Source organism: Panicum virgatum, chromosome 2K (genome assembly GCF_016808335.1).
Source record: "Panicum virgatum strain AP13 chromosome 2K, P.virgatum_v5, whole genome shotgun sequence".
NCBI classification, from domain to species: domain Eukaryota; kingdom Viridiplantae; phylum Streptophyta; class Magnoliopsida; order Poales; family Poaceae; genus Panicum; species Panicum virgatum.
This window is the reverse complement of record NC_053137.1, coordinates 64,428,079-64,449,224: the sequence shown is the minus strand read 5'-3', so window position 1 is coordinate 64,449,224 and position 21,146 is coordinate 64,428,079. Positions and strand designations below refer to the sequence as shown.

The 21,146-nt window shown below is 44.5% G+C and overlaps 3 protein-coding genes across 3 annotated transcripts; 1 reads left to right on the top strand and 2 right to left on the bottom strand.

The window, feature by feature from the left end:
- The first annotated feature begins 4,859 nt into the window (after positions 1 to 4,859).
- Positions 4,860 to 8,579, top strand: LOC120694528 (phospho-2-dehydro-3-deoxyheptonate aldolase 2, chloroplastic). The gene is made up of 5 exons (XM_039977674.1): positions 4,860 to 5,636; positions 5,744 to 6,021; positions 6,885 to 7,161; positions 7,277 to 7,522; positions 8,021 to 8,579. The coding sequence occupies exons 1-5, from the start codon at positions 5,094 to 5,096 to the stop codon at positions 8,297 to 8,299; spliced, it is 1,623 nt and encodes a 540-aa protein (XP_039833608.1). The 5' UTR covers positions 4,860 to 5,093; the 3' UTR covers positions 8,300 to 8,579.
- A 1,583-nt stretch (positions 8,580 to 10,162) lies between these two features.
- LOC120694527 (40S ribosomal protein S6) lies at positions 10,163 to 12,857 on the bottom strand. Its single transcript, XM_039977673.1, has 6 exons — positions 12,704 to 12,857; positions 12,556 to 12,620; positions 11,511 to 11,568; positions 11,321 to 11,429; positions 10,934 to 11,206; positions 10,163 to 10,675 (listed from the first exon to the last, which is right to left on the bottom strand). The coding sequence occupies exons 1-6, from the start codon at positions 12,707 to 12,709 to the stop codon at positions 10,431 to 10,433; spliced, it is 756 nt and encodes a 251-aa protein (XP_039833607.1). The 5' UTR covers positions 12,710 to 12,857; the 3' UTR covers positions 10,163 to 10,430.
- Positions 12,858 to 13,251: 394 nt separating this feature from the next.
- Positions 13,252 to 18,977, bottom strand: LOC120694526 (serine/threonine-protein kinase SAPK2). Its single transcript, XM_039977672.1, has 9 exons — positions 18,582 to 18,977; positions 16,253 to 16,327; positions 14,825 to 14,926; positions 14,687 to 14,740; positions 14,511 to 14,603; positions 14,341 to 14,433; positions 14,111 to 14,215; positions 13,906 to 14,004; positions 13,252 to 13,814 (listed from the first exon to the last, which is right to left on the bottom strand). Exons 1-9 carry the CDS (start codon positions 18,699 to 18,701, stop codon positions 13,536 to 13,538), a joined length of 1,020 nt encoding a protein of 339 aa, XP_039833606.1. The 5' UTR covers positions 18,702 to 18,977; the 3' UTR covers positions 13,252 to 13,535.
- Between the last annotated feature and the right edge of the window lie 2,169 nt (positions 18,978 to 21,146).

The following is a 21,146-nucleotide window of genomic DNA, read 5'->3' as shown; positions in this document are numbered from 1 at the left end:
CTGGCCCAGTTCAGTCGGAGCCCACTCGTGGTTGTCGTCGTAGGCTCGTAGTATCAGGCGACCCACCATGCCCCGTGAACTCTCGGGCTCAGCCGGCAACCAGACACCGCCGTCGTGACTTTTCCAATGAAAAAAATCGCGGGCTATTGTTTGGTATTTTCTGATCGCTATTGACACTATAGCGCCGCTATGCCGCTATAGCGCCGCTATGGCCGCGCTACAGCGGCAGCTAAACAGAATAGCATTAGCTAATTACTGCCGCTATAGCGCGCTATTTATTTACAAGTGACGGAAAAAAGTAAAAATCTATGATAAGTTGATAATATAATAACAGCCAACATAATTCATGAGTTTTTAATATAATAACAGGCAACATAATCGATGATAAGTTGATATTTGATAACATAAGTCATAAATGTAATAAAAGCTAGATAAGTTCATAAGGGCCGGGCCTTTTTTATGAAGTAATGGGCTGCACATGCTATTTTAGGACTGGTAGCAATAGCAGGAAAATAACGGCGTTATTCGCGTTTAGCGGCGCAATAGCGCAAAATAACGACGACAGCACCAATAGCGTTAAAAATTAGCAATAGCGTCGCGGCACTTGCTTCGTCCCGCTATAGCGCGAAAATAGCGCACTATTTTTTCCATGCGTGATTCTATTTTTTTTAAAAAAAGGATGTGATGTGATTCGCGTGGTATTAAAAAACTCAGGGTCCTCCAAAAACAGCTCCGGCTCTGCTCCTCTAGTGGAGCGGCATCTCTGATGAAGCTGGAGACGTCTTGAAAAAATGTTTGACAAAACGGCTTCATCTAACTGTTCAAATACAAAGAAAATATGAAATGACCACAATGCTTTTCTTTTTATTTTTCATTCTCCTTATTTATTTATTTATTTTTCTCCCCTTCTATGTCCTTATCCTTTCTTCCTTCTCCCGTTGTTCTCCGTTGTCATCCCTTCCCGCTCCTATCCGCCCGGTCTCCGCATTCTCTGTTGTCATTCCTTTCCGCTCCGACCCGCCCGGTCTCCCGCCGCCGCCCTGCTGTGTCGGGTCCGCTCCCGCCGCCGTCAGCCTCACGCCCGCCACGCCTCGGGGCTCACCGCTGCCAAGCCTCGGGGCCCGCCGCTGCCCGGCCTCCTACCGCGCCGTCCGCCCTCGCCCCTGTGGCGGCCAGCAGTCGTTGTGCCCGCCTGCAGTCCGCACCCGGGGGGCAGGGCTCGGAAAAGACGTGGAGAGCCACGTGGAGCCGGACGGAGCCACCATTTTCTGACTCCGCCTCCCCCAATTCGCTCCAATAAACGTGATTTCAATGACTCCAATCTTGAAGCCGCCCCCAAAACTTTCGTTTGGGAGGGCTCCAGCAGAAGCCGATTAGGGAGCCAGAGCTGGAGCCCTAAAAAAAAAAGCCTCAACCGTGGCCACGAGCCCACGACGCCGTCTCGTGCCGTTCGTGGAACAAGGTGTTGCACGTTTTGTATTCGTCTCGTTTTTTTTATTTACAAAAAAAGCAAAGGGGGCCATGACCCATGAGCCCATGCCACGACGCTTCGCTTCGGGTCGCCCAGCAGCCTTGAGGAGAGAGTGTCCCTGCAACTGCAAGCCCTGGGCTCTGGGGCGACCGATCTTTTCGGAGAAAAACAGAAACGTTGTGGTCAGAGCCGAGAGCGGTAGGTGGGGGAAAACGGAGCTCCGGATGGCATATTCCAGCAGTAGAGACCACATGCATCTCCCCGACCGCATCTTTCAGATTCAGAGAAGGGTGGAGCAGGATAGCGGCATCTGGATCTGTTTGTTTGTTTTTTTGAAACGTGCATCTGGATCTGATCAGTTCACGCACTCACGGCTGAAACGTGTCGGCCAGCCCACGTCTTAGAAAACACCAAGCAGCCTCGCTACTTGATCTGCACCCCTGATCGTTCCCGTCTGCTTTTCAAAAAAAAAAAGTAATTGCTTCCGTCCGTGGCATAGATGACGCCGTGAATCTGCCGCAGCTTACCGGCAGGGTACCGTGCCGGGACTGGAATTGAAGCCAAGCGTCGTGACTCTCCAGCGGCTGCGGCGAGGGGAAGCCGTCACCACGCACCAGAGGGAGCAAACGTGTCGAGCCAGTCACGCGGGCGACGCGTCCATCGCGTGGTCGGCACCTGGTTAATTTGCGCGGGGCAGGGGGTCGATCTCGTGCGGATCTGCTGGTCTCAACCCTCTCAATATGCTTGGAGGCATGATCGCCGTCTTGAGTCAGAATTTTGATCGGTCTAATTTCGACTAATTCAACAATTTTTAAATAAATTGAAAATAAATTGAAATAAGCCAAAAGCAGATATGCAGAACAGAGAAAGATTGGTTAGCTATAGCTAGCTGCACCTCACTTGGCCAGAGCCACCACGTGTTATCATTTTTTTTGAGGGGATGTGTTATCAATTGTTAGTAGGGATGCAAGTTAGATACATTTTGGGTCAATGGGTCGACCCAAAAAATTAACAAAATAAACTAGTATGACATTCTTTGTAAATATTTTAAGAGGAGAAATGAACTAGAGTGGCATGCCATCATAATTAATTAGCTGACCCAAAAAATACTATTGGGTACCCACTTGCATCCTTAATTGTTAGAGAAGGATACTACTCCCTCCGTTTCAAATTACAAGACATTCCAAGAATTTTGGAGAGTCAAAGCAATCTCAAATTTGACCAAGATTATAGAGAGAAATATAAAAATTTATGATATCAAATTGATGTACTATGAAAATATAACTAATAAAAAATCTAATGGTACTTAGTTTATATAATAAATATCATTATTCTATTATATAAATTTGATCAAATATAAAAAACTTTGACTCTCCAAGATTATTGGAATGTCTTATAATTTGGAACGGATGGAGTATAAAGGAAGCAAAGTTTTCGTGCTGTTTTGAGAGATTACAATAATCTTGAAGTGGCTGATGCTAATAGTGTTAGGTGAGGACAGATGAAGATTGTACAGCCTATGCGTCATTATTTCCGATCCTTTTTTTTGCCACGCCTGGTTGTCCAACTTTTGGCTTATTAGGTGGCATGGCAATCAATTTACTAACAACCACCTTTTCTTGGCTTGTTAGTTTATTTAAGATAAAATTGAGTAACATTCTTGGCTCCAAATCAAGGGCAAGTGTGTAAATTAGTTTAGGATCTGTAGGCTTATCCCAAAACCTTCTTCTTCAACCAGTCAATGCTAATTGTGCTTCACTGGAATTTAATCCCTAATTGCCCTATTGAAAATAGTTTCTCTGTTCAGGCTCACATTGTTTATTTGCTACTTGGCTTGATATCCTGCTCATGGTAGCTTTGCAGGAAGACAGTCAAACTGCTTCTACTTTCCCACTATTCACCACCGCGGGGGGTCCACCGAGCAGTGACACCGCTATCGGTATATCAGCAAGTGCCGAGCAAAATGAGCATATTTTGAGGTCCGGATCGCCACACATAGGCGTGTATCTTCGTGATGCGCGCGTGGACGTTCCCCTTGATTTTCACCGGAACTTTTCTTCCATCTCTTGCGAGGCATTTTCTACGGAACTCCGATGCAGCATCTCCGATACCGTCCATGCCGTTTCGTCAGAAAATGACACCCAAATTGCTCGTAAAAAAACAAAATAAAATGAAAACAACTCCCAGAGTTTCGGCATCATTCGAGGTTGCGCGCGGCTAGGAGACAGTTTTTTTTTTCTTTGAGAGGGGCTAGGAGACAGTTGGTCGTACAAGGCTGACGCGTGTTTTTTTCTGGCCCATAATTGGGATGTGGCCCGATAAGATGTCAGTACTCGCCGACATGGACATGCAAATAAAGATTTAAAGGAAAAAAATAAAATTTTTGGATCAAATGTTCAAATAAAATTCTGATTGTACCTGTGTGTTCGTTATAAGATGATCTCTAAAACTAGATATCACATGACTATGTTTTGACGATCTTTTTCTCGGAATAATATTTTTATAAATGTGGAACAATTGTTCCGCCTTCACAATAAAATTGTTACAGAATGAATATTGTCCAATATATTCAAGTAGGGTTTTATTATAAAATTATCATTAGAGACACAATGGTGGGATCAAATTTTTATTTTAATATTTATGTTAAAAGATATTGCTTTTCATGTTGCAAATCAATTTTTCCATCTTTTTTGGAGTCCGCACCGAACTTCCACTCTGTTGGCTGGCTGCAGGGTTAACAATTTCGGTCGGAAAGACCGAAATTTCGGTCATTTTTCCCGTTTTCGCTACTCACCGGAATAGAAATTTCGGTCCGAAAAATTGTATATTTGAATTCCAAATTCAAAATATAAAAGTCAAATTTTGGTCAAACAAATGAAATTCCGAACAGTAAAAACGAAATTGTTAACCCTGGCTGGCTTTAACTTGTGTTGATTTGTTGTGAAAGAAAAGTACTATTGGTTGACTTTTGATTAATGCTGATTTAATTATGTGAGAGAAAAAAACACTGCTAGATTGTTAGCTCACAGGCCAGCCAGACAGAGTGGAATTATCAGCGGGTCCGACGCCGTCGGGCCTGCGCAATGTGGCCGAGCCGGGAGCCACATGGAGAGGCACAGAGTGACGCTGGGCCCCCGATCCCACGACCCGTGCGTGCCACCAACCAAGCAGACCCACTCGTGGGTCACACGTGATGTGATCGCGTCTGGCTGACTCCGTTGATCAGCTCAGCGGCGGCTCGGTCGATCTGGAGCCGAGCGGCCCGAGCCCACCACAGAACCTACCAAGCCTACCGAGCCTCTCTACGTCTGTGACCCCACTTGTCATTGACGCAGATCCTCACCTACCCTGGAAAAAAGTACGGTCGCTTCAGCCTGATCGAAATCCCCAAACTGCCCTTCCCCTCCCGTTCCACTTCCACCACCTCTTCGCTCGTCTCGTCTCCTCGCCAGCCGGCGGCACCTACCCATCTGCATCGGTCACGGCTACCAACCCCTCCTCCTCCTCCGGCCGCCAATAAATACCGGCCGCTCGCCGCCTCCGTTTCCTCAGAGGAGACGCTTTGCCCCCCGCACGACTCCTCCCAAAGCCTACCTACCCCTCGCCAGCCTCGCAATCGCAAATGGCGCTCGCCACCAACTCCGCGGCCGCCGCCGCCGCCGCAGCGGCCGTATCCGGCGGCGCGGCGTCCCAGCCGCGCCGCGCGACCGCGTTCCTCCCGCTGAAGAGGCGCACCATCTCGGCCATCCACGCCGCCGACCCGTCGAAGAACAACGGGCCTGCCGTCCCCGCGGCGGCCGCCTCCAAGGCCTCGTCCTCGGCGGTGGCGACGCCGGAGAAGAAGCCGGCGGCGCAGGGGAAGTGGGCGATCGACAGCTGGAAGTCGAAGAAGGCGCTGCAGCTCCCCGAGTACCCGAACCAGGAGGAGCTGGACGCCGTGCTCAAGACGATCGAGACGTTCCCGCCGGTGGTGTTCGCCGGGGAGGCTCGCCACCTCGAGGAGCGCCTGGCGGAGGCCGCCATGGGCCGCGCCTTCGTCCTCCAGGGCGGAGACTGCGCCGAGAGCTTCAAGGAGTTCCACGCCAACAACATCCGTGACACCTTCCGTATCCTGCTCCAGATGGGGGCCGTGCTCATGTTCGGCGGTCAGGTGCCGGTCGTTAAGGTAACAACCTGCCCATCAAATCCACCATAAAATTCGTCCACCCACCATGTCGATTTGCTAGATCTGATCCAGTCTGTCCTGATTTTTTGTGCGTATGGTGTTGGTAGGTGGGGAGGATGGCTGGCCAGTTCGCCAAGCCAAGGTCCGAGCCATTCGAGGAGAGGGACGGCGTTAAGCTGCCGAGCTACAGGGGCGACAACGTGAACGGAGACGATTTCACCGAGAAGAGCCGTGTGCCGGACCCGCAGAGGATGATCCGCGCCTACGCGCAGTCGGTGGCCACTCTCAACCTGCTCCGCGCGTTCGCGACTGGAGGGTACGCTGCTATGCAGCGCGTCACACAGTGGAATCTCGACTTCATGGATCACAGCGAGCAAGGTGATAGGTGAGAAAATTCGTCTCTTTACCTGCGATTTTTAGCAGCAGTTTTTGTTTGGAGGTTGCTACTTGCTAGGCACTTCTGGTGTGGAGGTTGCTATGTCGCTGTCATGTTGAAACGAATCTCTTTTCACATATCTCTTATCATCATAAAGAAAAATAACTGGTTGGTTGCCTATGATAACACAAATTCGCCTCTGTTTGTGCTAATTTTACCATGGAAGTAACTAGTATTCTTGGACACTAAAATTTTTGTTGAAATTTGAAAATATAGATGGAATTACAATCATTCTTGAAATGTTTACCTTTTGGGGCTGACTAGGTGAGTAAAGCGATGGTGCTCAGCTTTTTTGGTGGTTTTCTATTGTTCCTTAGTCGGCAACGTTGTAAAAAATCACGTGGGATTTGTTGGCTATAGACCATAGTAGAATATGGGATCTTCCCCTTTGCATGTCCCTTTCTTTCGAGGAACCTGCTTACAGGGCATCACTGTCTATCTCCCTCTCAATCAAAACTGATTGTTTGCGCATACCATAAGAAAGCACTACTGTCAGTTATAAAACATGTCATTGTCTTACTGGATGTTAGTAATCTTGCATTTTGGAGTACTAAATTAGTCACTTAGAGTATGGTGCTCCATAATGCAAATTTGGTCAAGTCACAGATAGTCTTGTATTGTGGCTAACTTTTTTGCTTTTTTCTGGATTTGCTCACATAAAACAAGGCTCACTCATGAATAGCTACTCCTTTTATCGCTGCATGACCATAGGAGTTGTGGATGCAATTTAATTGAACTTAGAAATTTATGTTAATCAAATAAAAAAAAATATAATATGATGGTTTGTATTGTTTTCACTGGATGCTGTATAGGTACCGTGAATTGGCTCATAGGGTGGATGAGGCTCTTGGATTCATGACTGCAGCGGGGCTTACAGTTGATCACCCGATAATGACGACTACTGACTTCTGGACCTCCCACGAGTGCCTTCTCTTACCATACGAGCAGGCTCTTACCCGTGAGGACTCCACCAGCGGCCTTTTCTATGATTGTTCAGCCCACATGTTATGGGTTGGTGAGCGAACTCGCCAACTTGATGGTGCTCATGTTGAATTCCTCAGAGGTGTTGCCAACCCTCTTGGCATAAAGGTCAGCTTTATAAATCCATTTTTGTATTGGCCAAGTGAATTCTATGTATTGTACTTGAGGTCTTGTGATGCTGATTGTCAAATTGGCTTGCATTTTGTCATTTCGTGGAATGTAGGTGAGCGACAAAATGAACCCCAGTGACTTGGTGAAGCTGATTGAGATTTTGAACCCTTCAAACAAGCCTGGAAGGATAACCATAATTACAAGGATGGGGGCAGAGAACATGAGAGTGAAGCTGCCTCATCTCATCCGTGCTGTCCGCAATGCTGGCCTGATTGTCACATGGATTACTGATCCTATGCATGGAAACACAATCAAGGCCCCTTGTGGTTTGAAGACACGTCCATTTGACTCTATTCTGGTGAGTTGCCTTCAGCCAGTTACTTTCCTGTTCATTCTTTGCTAGTATGCATTTCTGGTTTGATAAATTGGGAAGAGGCTCAATTTTGTTTGGGCATTCAGATAGTTGTATTGGACAAATGGAATGATATCTGAACGTAAGAGTTTGGGCATTGTATATCCTGTATCAGAAGAGTATATCTGTTCTATAACTGATAGGCATATGTCTACTTAGGGTGCTTCTTCTTAATAAGTCAATAAATTGGAGTAAAATCATTAATTAGGGTGTTCTGATAGGAGCTGTTTACTGATGTCCCTTCAGCTACATGAACGGATATCTAAACAGCACTCCTTTATTTATAAAGCGCACTTTTTGATTGACACAATGGATGCGTATATTTCCATGTTTATTCATTTAATTACCATGTATTTTCGCTGGAGCATTTACAGTTTATCTAGGAACATCTTGGCATTACAACTGATTCATTAGACTAATCATGAGGTTTATAATACCAAACAGGCTGAAGTGCGTGCATTCTTCGACGTGCATGACCAAGAAGGGAGCCACCCAGGAGGTATCCACCTGGAGATGACAGGGCAGAACGTGACCGAGTGCATTGGTGGATCACGGACCGTGACCTTCGATGACTTGAGCGACCGCTACCACACCCACTGTGACCCAAGGCTGAATGCCTCCCAGTCCGTGGAGCTTGCCTTCATCATTGCCGAGAGGCTCAGGAAGAGGAGGATGCGGTCAGGACTCAACAACAGTCTGCCGCTGCCACCACTGGCTCTCTAAATGGCTGATGCTGAATAGAGAGGGTAGGAATAGTTGCGACGACTTGAAAGCGGTGGCCGATGCCTATTTATTCGTTGGAGGGTGCTCTTAGCGTTAAGTTACATGCTCGTGAGCTATAGGTGTAAAACTATGTTTTTGTTTGATGCTTTGGGTGTGAGACTTGCCGACTTAGCTGTTTCTGTTGTTTTGACCTTGGTAAGGAGAAAATAAAGAGAGAATGAGATTGCAACGCTTGATGAACTGTCCTCAATAAATTGATCCCGTGGTTCTGTTTGGTTCTCTTCCGAGGCTCCTACTGTGGTTGCAGGGATGTAAAATATGATCGTGGGGTGCTGTGATGTGAATTGTTTGTTTCGTGCGGTTCCTGGTCCTTGGGAAGCAGCACCAGAGAACTGTGCTTGTTTTTGTGTATGGCCTCTTGGTTCTTCGGTATCTGCTCCAGGTCATGAGTTCTGCATTCAATTTGCAAACTGGAATCATTTGGTGATACCATCCAATGCGGAGTTCCTTCCGTGACATTTCAAATTTGCAATGATTCTTTTCAAAAAACAAAAAGGAAGACGTCAAATTATTATAAAAGCACACAAATTTAGATGACATAACGCGTTGAATGTTAACAATATATTTCGCTCTCCTCCGGTCAGTCACTAGGACAAACTTACAGCAACGTCAATACGCGAGCAGCACTATAAATTGTGTTATACAAGTGTGGGTACATCCATGAGGCAGAGCAGAACGAGCATCGCTTCATCTAAGTACAAGCTGGGCCTAGCCTCTCAACGAGGTTCCAGATAACGCGAAACGAATGACCGGGCCGCACTAACATCAAGAGTACCAAAGCTTCTACCTGCTTCCTTTCCGTAAATTCCTCCACACCTTCCACAACATTGTTACCATCCTACCATGCCCTGACAGAAACTTTCAGCTTGCTGTCAACTCCAGCAGAAACAACCCGACTAGAAAGCTCAACGACGCCATCGCCAACCGCAGGCACTTTCCCGTCTCCAAAACTGAGCAGGACGACCTTCATGTTATCAACACCAACCAATGACGGGCGCTTGTTCATCTCCACAACCAGCAATGGCACTGAGTACTGACAGGCCATGAACCACCAAATCACCAATGACTTGAGGAGGTATTGTGGCCTCTACTCCACAGAGAAAACGATATGCTCGATGCAGCAGGCACGAATGAACTGGAATTCATGAGTCTCATCGTCAGCGGCTCCGTCGGCCAATCCATCTCGCACGGCACCGGCACCCCCGATCCAAAAGGAGCCTAGGTCAGATCCTGAGATTAACAAGATCATCACAGACGTTTGACTGTCTGCCAACAGACACGTTGCCTGTTCTATTTGGATCTTTAGTCCATTGGCTAATTTGAGAACTAAAGTTTAATCTTTAAATTAACCATCGAAAGTTTAGTCTCTAAAGATGTTTGGAACTTTGGATCTATGAGCTAATTGGAGGACTAAAGCATATATCCCAATAATTGACCCAACTTTTCATTAGGGAGTGAGGATGGTGGGGTCCACGCATAAATAGCTCCAATAAATACCTCTTGGATATGCTTAACATGGGCACGGTGGGCGGCGCCGGAGGGGAAGTGCGGGGGTGGAGGGCGGACCCGCGTAGACGACGTTTTCAGAGCCCGCGTCGGGCTTCTCCCACAGTGGCGGGCGGGGGAGTGCCGGGGTCCACCGAGACACGTGTCGATTTCACATTTAGGCCTAAGATGGCTCAACTACAGTTGGAGCAAGAGGCTGTTCAGCACCAAACCCGCTAATGAACATTTCACCGGAAGGACACTAGTATGTTATTTCTCCAGTATAGCAAACACTCCGAGCAAAACAGTCGTAGACGCTAGCAACAAAATGGTGACTACAATCAAAATTGCAAGATCAGATAGTTTGACATTGGCAGAGAGCAAGTTATAAAGCTATCTGATGGGTCCAACCTTCATAACAGAAACCAACATGGTAAATCAAATTCCAACAAGCCTTGCATGTTCATGCAAAATTGCACTCGAGAAAGCTAAAGGATAGGGGGGGTCGACAGATCCAACAGAATACGAGGGTTCTCCAACTATAGCTTAGGTAGGCATTCTGACATCTCTCAAGCTCTGAACAATCTTAAGCAGATGTAGCAGCTGAAGCCTTGGCAGCAGCAGAAAGCTTGGACCTCCTCTTCGCCAAGCTCTCGCTCCGGCGTTCCCTCTGCTCCTTAAGCCTCTGGGCAAGAAGCTTCTGGTACTCAGCAGCCTCGGACTTCTTCTTGGCAATCCTCTTCTTCTTGTCAGCAATTCTAGCGCGCTTCCTCTGGAGGGTCAAGGGGGTCACCAGACGCTGGATCTTAGGAGCCTTGCTCACCTTCTTGCCTGCAACAGAAGTATTCAGGTTAACATGGTTAGCTGCACAACTTTAGAAAACACAAGACTCATTTCAACTCATCCTCACTATTTTGTCTAACAAAAGTATTAACCAAAAAAACAGCAGTATGACACTAAAATAACCAGTAGCTTTTTATTTTCAAGATATTAAGGAAATTCAACGCAGAAGTGCTAGAATAGCTAGGTGTGGACTTGAATCAAGAAAATAACCAAGATAGCTCTGCAGCTTGACAGAAGAAAGCTCACCATTCTTGGTAGTGAATGTCCTGCGGTATGTGTTCACATACTTGCGGACATCATCATCCTTCGACAGGTTGAACAGCTTCCTGATCTTGGAGGCCCTCTTGGGTCCCCTCATCCTGGGCTTCTCAGTGTCAGTCAGACCAGGCAGATCATTTTCGCCCTTCTTGACAATCACCAAGTTGATAACAGAGAGGTCTTGGCTGACAATGCAACCACGGACAGACTTCCGCCTGCGCTCACCATCACGCCTACCATAACCACGGAAGCATGGAGTGCCTACAGAACTCATAACAAATGTTCAGCGAAGAAAATATAGAAAAGAGGGAAGATACAACCTGATCGATGATAAGGGATTAAGGGTACTGTGGAAACAAGACTGCAGCCACTTACCCCTGTGTAGCAGAAGGCGAACACGGCCAGGAGTTAGCACTCCTTGCTTCATGGGAAAACCTTGCTTGTCACAACCCCCCATGATCTTGAAAACATAACCCTTGAACTCCTGCAAAACCAAAAAAAAAATTATACACATTTGAGCATGGAAGACTATAGATGAAGGATAAATAAGTTAAATGAAGATTACCTCGCCCAGAGCATCACCATTGACCTCCTGGGAGATCCTTTTGTCAAAAAAGGCACGCCTGTAGTTGATACAAAAGTATTAGCTATAGGAACCAAACAAATAAAGCAGAGCAGCAAGGTGTTAGCTATAGAAACATCGTATATGCTATCATAAATGCACAAGGCAGAGATGCAAGCAGTGGCACTTCAACAAATAATTAAATAACTTATATGCTATCTTTTTGTCTTTTCAAATTGGATTCATTTTTTGGGAAAACTTCATGTTGCAAAAGTCATAATTAGTTGCTGTTGCTGTAAAAACATCTCGACAAATCCCAGGGAACAGAGAACAGTATACCACCAATGACGTCAAACATTTTTACATACTCACCAACAGCTTGACAGCACCAACAGGGCCATTATATTCATCAAAAAAGAGTTGACAATAGTTGACAGAAATTCCAGAATAAACAAACACTAAAATTTTCACAGGCAACAAACATCTCACAGCAAATCAGAAACAACCGCAAGCAAAACATAGCTTGCTCATAATACAACAATTATAGCATTTTAACTAGATTTTTCTAAAGCAGAAAGGCGAGGTTCGCCCTGCCCCATTCCATTAACAAGGCAAAACACAACGGTTTGAACAGATAGGACAAAAGCAGGAGGAAAGCCTACAGCTAAAACCTCTTGAGCCTACTGGGAACAGAGTACAAACATAAACGAGAGACCGAAACAAACACAGAACGATATAACATGCTGGAAAATTTGAAGGCTTCTGCAGAGCTTTAAAAGTGGCGTAGCATTTTAACTAGATTTACTGATTTAGACACCCTATGCCGTAAAATTTAGAAGTAGTATACCCTAACTAATCGCCACTGCCCATGTTGCGCCCAACACACCTCTACATGAAGCTAAGCAGTCAAACTACTGAAGGAGATGTACGATTCCCAGAGAAAACTAGGATGAGCAGCTGAACAGTGTTCAGTTAAAGCAACACACCACTCACATGGATCTAAAAGAAACAGAACGGCAAAACAAAGTGGAGGGCACGAAATACTCACAGCTTCTGGTCGTCATCGATCTCAAGCTTCTTCTGGCACCCGGTGGTCGGGTTGGCAATGTTGAACTGCAACCACAAAAGGCAAGCAGATCAGACACTAGATCTCCACAAACCCCGCATCAGCGCGGTCGCGGAGAGGAGCAGCGTACCTTCATGGCGGCGATGCAGCGCGAGCTCGCGGGCGGCGAGGAGCTCGAGCGCTAGGGGCGGCGGCGGCGGCGCGAGGGCGGCTAGGGTTTTGGGCGAGAGAGCTGGTGGAGAGACGGGTAGAGCTTATATAGGTGCGCGGAGACTAGGAGCGGGCCGAAACGAGAAATGGGCCTCGACCTGAATGGCGCGTGACTTACCAGTCTAATGAACCCGACACGCTTCCTGGGCTATATTTAATTTTGGGTCAGGAACAATTCGAGCCCATCCAATTTTTCTCTATAGAAAATTTGCTTCTTTAGGAGGGTTTCGGTTGATTTTCCTTTTCTCGGACATTTTCACTCTGTTCGCTGCAATCAGCCAACAATATTTTTCTCTCACACCAAATCAACATTGGCCACCAGCCAACAATACTTTTCTCTCACAACAAATCAGCACTAACCACCAGCCACAGCACAGCGAACCCAATGTTTCAGACTTTGTGATTGAGTAAACTCATAGAGATGTTTCCGGCATGCAGTATCTAAAAAACATCAAGCTAAGGTCAACGGGAAGAAAGAAGCCATGAATATAAACATTGCCAATTCATGAGACTGCCTCTTCATACAGGGCGGAGGATCCGAACACTAAGAATCAAGCCTTAAAAAGTCTATTATTTATCCACAGCGTCACTACCTCCATTACAGAAAACAAGTGGAATCACAACAACAAAATGGGAGCTCGGAACACGCTGAGACAAACAACTTGGATCAACAGCAGAACACAAAAGACCCGAAGAGAGTGGGAGTTCACAGCAGCTTCGGCGTCGGACGGCCTGAACCAACCACTTGCTCGTCACAAGGCGCAGACGAAGTCGCCGCTGTCCTCCACGTCGATATCGTCAACGTCAATGTCGTCCAGCTCCATGCTCCCCAGACCGGGGATCTGCCCGGTGAGCTTCATACCGTCGCCAGGCTTGCGGGCCTCCTGTATGATGGCCATGATCTCCTCCAAGCTTTGCGAGGGGACGTTCATGTCAGTCATTAGCACGCTCATCTGGTACTCATCGGTCATCTCGATCGGCAGATTCTTCAGGAACCACGGGTGGTTCTTGATCTCCGGGATGGTTATCCGCTGCGCGCAAATACCCAAATGATTGAGGAGAATGCAGAAAGTTTGTGTGTGTGTTCGTTTTCATCAAAAAGTTTAGGGTAAAAACAATTACTTGCTCAGGGTTTGCAACAAAAATCCGGGACAGAAGATGCCTGCACTCCATTGAAACTCGGACAAAATCAGGTATGGCGTATTGTACGCTGAGAATCCGCTGCACGAAAATCAGAGGCATGAGGTGAGCGGAACAAGGTGAAATGTAAAACTTCATAAGTTCATACGCGCAAGTGATTGTTGTGTGACACTTGGGGTCAACTTACAGTAAGAGTCTTGCGGAAATTCTTTGGTTCGTCAGGGTCCTCGAAGGGATAAGCCCCAACAAGCATCACATACAGAGTTACTCCACATGACCAAACATCGGCAACCTAAATTGCAAAGGTGAGTGCTCAGTTTTAGGAATTAGGACTGCATTTTTATACTCTGCAATTAGTTTTTTTACCATTCCACAAGAAATAGACAACTAAAAAGGAGAAATAGCGAATGTGATCACCTTGCCATCATATTCCCTTTTAGCAAGCACCTCGGGAGCAATGTAAGCAGGTGTGCCAACAGTTGATTTGGGCTGAGAGTGCAACACAGAAGACTGGAAAAAACGAGTGCACGACAATTTAGTTGGCAAGCTGGTGATTATTTAAGGTAAGAAGAATTGCAGTAGTTTACCTTGGAATAACCAAAATCACATATCTTTAGACGAGGTGCTATACTACCATCCAGCAAAGTATTTTCTAGTTTCAAATCTCTGTGACATATTTGCTGCAGCAATAAGAAAAGATAGTGTCATGTCACAACTCATAAATGTTCCACTTAATAGTTATACTCTTGAAAAGTTAATATACCATGGAGTGACAATAGCTAACTCCTGAAATCAATTGTTGGAAGAAGAACCTTGCCTATGGAGAGGAATAAATAAGTGTCAATAGCAAAAACACGTCTTGGGTAAAATGACAGATTCCCTTGTAGTAAATCTGATCTACCTCATCCTCACTAAATCTCCCTGCATTGCAGATCCTTTCGAATAGCTCGCCACCAGCAGCATATTCCATAACTATGGCCAAATGTGTGGGAGTTAGCACAACCTGAAAAACTAAGTCTGTCTTTAAGTTTGCAATCTAGAAATTATGACAGATTCAAACTTGTGAGAAAAAAAAATCCGTAATCACAATAGGGCCCTGAAGTAGAGTTTTCCATTAAAAAAGTATAGGCAATAATCAGCTTAATGATAGAACTTTTTGGGAAGATGTGCGAATAGATATCTGTATCTAATTAATTCCTCAACATTTAATATCAAATGATTACTAAAATAAGTATTTTTCTGGTATAAACAAATTAAACACCACATATTGGTTGCCTCAGAACCAGAATGTGAGTTACCACTAGAATCATAATTCATAATATGACTTGCAGCTAATTCTGTTCCGAAAAATCTACTCACAAGGAAAATCTTTTAGAGAATTCCATGCAAGCAAGAATATATAAAACAGAAACACCATTATTTGCAAAAGAGGACGAGGGGACAAAGCAAACTGCTAGGGTGCTGTCACTTCGAATGATTACATTATAGCCAATCAACAACTGTGAAGCATCGACAAACAAGTCCCAAGCCTGAATGATAGTACTTCCCTGTCTTCGAGGGCATGGCACTTGTGCAGGCATGCATAGCTGGTGAATGCTGATAGGCATCTAAGTATCCAACAGGCGTTGAAACAAGTTGCCAACTAGTCGTACACAAGGAAAAAAACAGACAAGGACTCCAGGAGTGGGAATCTAAAGGTATTATTCTACCACATAATTATGTAACCACACATAGCATATACACCAACTACTCAAAACAGTAAAGGCACATATGACGATTATAATAGAACCTAACCTACTTGCTATCAGATATCAACTCTACATCATGAAGACCCCTTTCAGCTTAAATTCCATTTGTCCAATAAAAAAAGGAGAATGGATGACATATCATGCAGAAAAATATCTGGACGAGTAATAACCCAGAAACATACGAGCTGAACATCATATCATGATTTCTTTTTAGGATCTAGTCACTCAAAAATTGAATGTTCTCTTATGCATTTGAATTTCAATTCAGAAGTTCTAGCAATTGCGATGATTTTTTTATAATATGCACTGGGTGGAGTTTTTCCCATAAAATAATAAAAGCACCAGCAGCTCTTATGGGATATTTTGCATAACTTTTAGTGTAGTATGAAACAGTAGGTATTAATGCATTTTTTAGCATTAGGTATTAATGCATTTAGAGAAAAAAATATTTACCATAAATGTTGTAAAGAATCAGATTTATAATTATTGTTCTCAACACTAGAATTGGATCTTATGACAATGTTAAATAAATTGAATATTTAGGGTCTTATTGCTTTCACAGAGGGAAAAAAGAAACTTACCTCCTTGAATTTAACAATATTTGGATGCCTCAGTGATCTATGGTTCATGATCTCCCTTTGGACATTCTCATCAATCTATGAAAGCAGAAGAAAAGGTTTTAGCAATTGATAGACAAACATAAGATACAAAAGCATCGTTTGGGAAAAGCATTTTTTTAAGTGAGTGAGAGCAGTCCAGTGTGATGAAAAATTGTAACAGGCAACACAAAATAATGGTCATAGGTAAACAGATGTTGTCAAGGAAACACAAAGCAACTGATCAACTAATCTAACTCAGATACATAAAATCCAACACATGATTTAGCAGCTGCACCACTACAACTAAACCATTAGTCCATGGAACAGGGATTATAGCTTAAAACAGATCCTAGCCTCCTAGGAAGCTGAAATTAACTTGAAGCTGATGTTATTAGCAAAAATATGGGGGGAAACAACTAAACCAGAAGTAAGGTCTGATGTCGGCTGTTTTGTCAAATGCTCAAATTAGTATAAGATTACAAGTTTTTAATAATAGCATCCATTTAGCTAGTAATATCCTACAGATATGATTGTCTGAATTATTTATAGTAAAGCATGTCTACCTACCATGACAGATTTTGCTAACTCCGGACCGCTCCAACTATACAAGCTTCCTTGAAAATGAATAATTAAGGTTGCATAGTCCTATAAATGGATCTAACAATACATGAAGTTTGCATATCAAAATCAAAAGAAGCCGTTTGCAGTGTCTAATAAAACAAGGCACAGAAAATAAAATTGGGCAGACCGTTCACTCCGTTTGGAAGTGGTCCCAAACTCAGATGCAAAATTAAATTTCCCCAACCGAAGCTAAATCTCTTTAACAAATCAATGGGACAAGATACATAATCATCACCGGCGGAGCTACATGTCGGCAAACATGGGCTGTGGCCCCCTCTTGCTCCCAAATGAAATCACATAGCATCATTTCAAGTTTAATTGGATTAGTGATTTTCCTTCTTGGTTAGAGTATTCAGAGAGCAACCACCGAGCATATTGTCTTCTTTACTTCATTTCCAGTAAGAATATAAAGAGAAGAAGCAGTTTTGATGTCTTCGCAGTACAAGATTTTGGAACACTTGAATGATAGATTGCTTCGGTTGCTTCTCACTCTATTAGTTTCAACAAAGAGCATTGAGTGTGCTTTTTCTACCTTGAAGATCATCAAAATAGGACTGCACGATACGATGAAAGACGAATTTCTTTACAACAGCTTGCTAGCATATATGTTTATAAGTTAAGCAAAATGGCCCCCCCTACGGCTCATTTCTAGCTCCGCCACTGATAATCATCTGAATCCAACAGAAGTAGACTGATGGGAAGATCAATCAGTACCAAGGTAGCCAGGTGCAAGATTCAGCTCTTGTTTGGAAACAGTGAGAAGCATAGTAACATCTGCATTGATCAGCCAAGTGTGACTCACTTAAGGCCAAACAAGCAAAGAGCCCAGCATCCACTGCTAGTAACATACTTTAGAGCATCTCCAAGAGTTTGTCATACTTTACTTGACATATCTTGTGTTTTGCCAACTTCTAAAAAGATATGCCAAGTAAAAAAAGAGTTTATCTCCAACAGTTTGGCATAATTCACTTGCCAAATCCAGATCTAACTTACATCAGGAACTCTGAGAGAGAAACAAAATTATATTTATGCTATTCCACCTCTTGAAAACTTAAATCAGGAACCTTCTCTGTTATTTATTTCTTTTTTCACCCTCCCACCTGACTAGAAACCACGATGCCAACCACTATTAACGCGCTGGAGGCTGGTTTTTCCCAAGTTGACAAAAATTGCCAAGTCTTTTGCCAAACTGTTGGAGGAGTATTTTTAATGTTTTTGCCAAAAATCAAAGATGGCAACTTGATTTGGCAAACTGCTGGAGATGCTCTTACGATGTGGATAATGGAGGTGGACCAAATTCATGCTCCATTTGTAAAGCTTTAATCATTCAGAGGAAAATTTCAGACACACTAAAAAAACAGAGCAGATCGGTTGGGGAATAATGGCCACACCAACTCTCGAACAAGATATACCACAGTACCGCCGGCGCCGATACATGGCAGATAGGCAGCAACAAGAAACCAAAACAACCAAAGTATCCCCAATCAATCAAGGAGTTCCTTTTACGCACTACAGGAAACCTAAGCAAAACCTAGGACTAGGAGGCCCAAAATCGAGACCCCGATCAAAACCCACCTTCGAGAAATCGCATTAACCGATCGAGCGCACTCCATGACCAAAACGTTTCTGACGCGAGAGATGAACCCAATTGAGGGAGGGGAGAGGGTAAGAAGTCAATAAGGTCGGTCACCTTCATCCCCCTCTCGATGAACTTGACGGCGAAGAGCTCCTTGGTCCTGACGTCCCGGACCAGCTTGGCCACCCCGAAGTTGCCCGATCCTATGTCCTTGATCACCTCATACCTCTCCATCGCCACCTCCCTGTCAGTTATCTTGCTCCTTGGCCTTCCTACGGCTCGTAATCAGAGCCTGGTCTGAACGCACCGCCAGGAGCAAGAAGCAGCAGCAGGCCAGCAGCTACTTCCACCAATCGGTCAGTACCAAGAGCTGCAGGGCCGATGAGTGGAGCCGAGTGTGGAGGGAAGGAGGAAGCAACGGGGGAGCGAGGAGTGGAAGGAAGCAGGAGGCGGGGGCAGAGGAGGAAGGGTAGGTGGAAGGTGAGGGAGTGCGGTGTGGAAGGGAGGAGGGGTTTTGATAGGGCCCGGCCGGGTCGAAGTGGGAGGAGAGAGAGAGAGAGAGACGTAGCCATGTAGCCATACCAGTAGTAATACCGTCGTCATCAGCCGCCGCGGTGGTGGTGCACTCGTGGCCGGGATCGCCCTCGCTCTGAAGTGGTCGCCGCGCTGGTAATCGCCGAGAAAGAAACCCAAGGGGGACAAAAAGGTGGAATTTTTATTTCAACGGTTCGGGCGGACCGGGAGTGGACAGCTGAACCCGGTCTGCTATGATTAAGGCCCTTATTAGTTACCTTCAAAATTCCAAAATTTTACAAGATTTTCTATCACATTAAATTTTTCAACACATACATGAAGTATTAAATGTAGTTAAACAAAATAACTAATTACATAGTTTGTCTATAATTTGCGAGACGAATCTTTTGAGCCTAATTAACTCATTAAAAGATAATAATTACCAAATACATACGAAAGTGCTACAGTACTTTACACCCAAAAAATTACGCATCTAAACAAAGCCTAACTAAGGGTTCAGACTTAGTAGTACCAAGACCGAGTACATGATGTGCGATTTCAGCGCGACTAGGCATGAGGGGGGAGATGTTAGTTTAAATGGGCAAGTGGTGGTCCAGAAGGATACTTTTCGGTATTTATGATCGGTGCTACGAAAGAATGGCGATATTGATGAAGATGTTAGGCATAGAATTTCAGCTGGCTAGTTGAAATGGCGGCAAGCTTCTGGCATACTTTATGATAAGAGGGTGCCACAAAAGCTAAAAGACAAATTCTATAGGACAGCAATTCATCCGGCGATATTATACGGTGCTGAATGTTTGCCTACAAAAGGCGACATGTCCAGCAGAGTGTAGCAGAGATGCGGATGTTGCGGTGGTTTTGCGGGCATACAAGGAGGGATAGAGTCCGGAACGAAGTTATTCGGGATAGGGTCGGGGTGGCACCAATTGAGGAGAAACTTACCCAGCATCGGCTGAGATGGTTTGGACATGTCCAACGAAGACCTCCTGAGGCGCCGGTGTGTAATGGGGTTCTTGAGCGTGTCGATAATGTAAAGAGGGATAAAGGTAGACCTAAACTGACGTGGGATGAGTCGGTTAAGAGTAAGGATGGATTCGGATGTCTATTCGAATGTCAGATTTTTTATCATTTTTCTTCGATTATGAACAAATAAGATGTAGAATTTACTATGTAAATTCATAGTCTTGTACTTAACATTGATCTTGTAAAGATTCAAAAAAACTAAACCTCAAATTTATCATATATATTCTCAAATAATAGATATAAAAATTCGAATACGGATCGGATACGGATACGAATCTTTTTTCACCTTTTTTAATTGTAGGGAGCAAATAATACATTAAAAAATTTATACAAAATTTTATTCTTATGTGTAATAATATGCTTGATATTATAAAAAAAGATTAGCATAAAATTTTAAGCATATCTATTTTAAAATATCAAATTTGTTCTAAGAATTCGGATGTTTAGATCCATCCCTAGTTAAGAGAGACCTTAAGGATTGGAATATCTCTAATGAGATAGTTTTGAATAGGAGCGCTTGGAGACTAGCTATCAATGTGTCTGAACCTTAAACTTATTTCTTTCGGGTTTCATCTCTAGCCTACTCCAACTTACTTGGGAAAAAAGTCTATGTTGTTGTAAACAACGCCTAACTGCTCCATATGACGAGGCTTCTACTCCATACAGTACTGATCGAGTAACAGTGTCACTGCATGACAATAGCTGCTGAACCGTGTGAAATTCAGATTTCTGGACCATGTGAACCCATGCAAAGACACTGGGACTGATGCCCTCCTGATTCTCTAGTCAGTTTCATCTGGACGGAACTGGGGGGAACTGTTGTGCTGGTATATTGCAAAAGTTGGGAATCTTCAGTTTCAACAGTCGATGATTCGTCAAAGATATGACTAATCGATTCAACTTATCAGGCCTCCGAAAAGATTCTAGGTGATGATGCCTGTAAAGCTGTGTGGAAAAACTGAGGGGAGAGGGGAAAGGACATGATCACGGAAAGATGCTGTATAGTCTCTGATAAATCCTTGGCGCTTTTTTATTTCCTCGCCTGATTCTCACAGCCTCACACCTGCTGCCTGAATTTCACGAATTCTCCTGACGTGCTCACCCCAACTGTCGTGGGCAAAA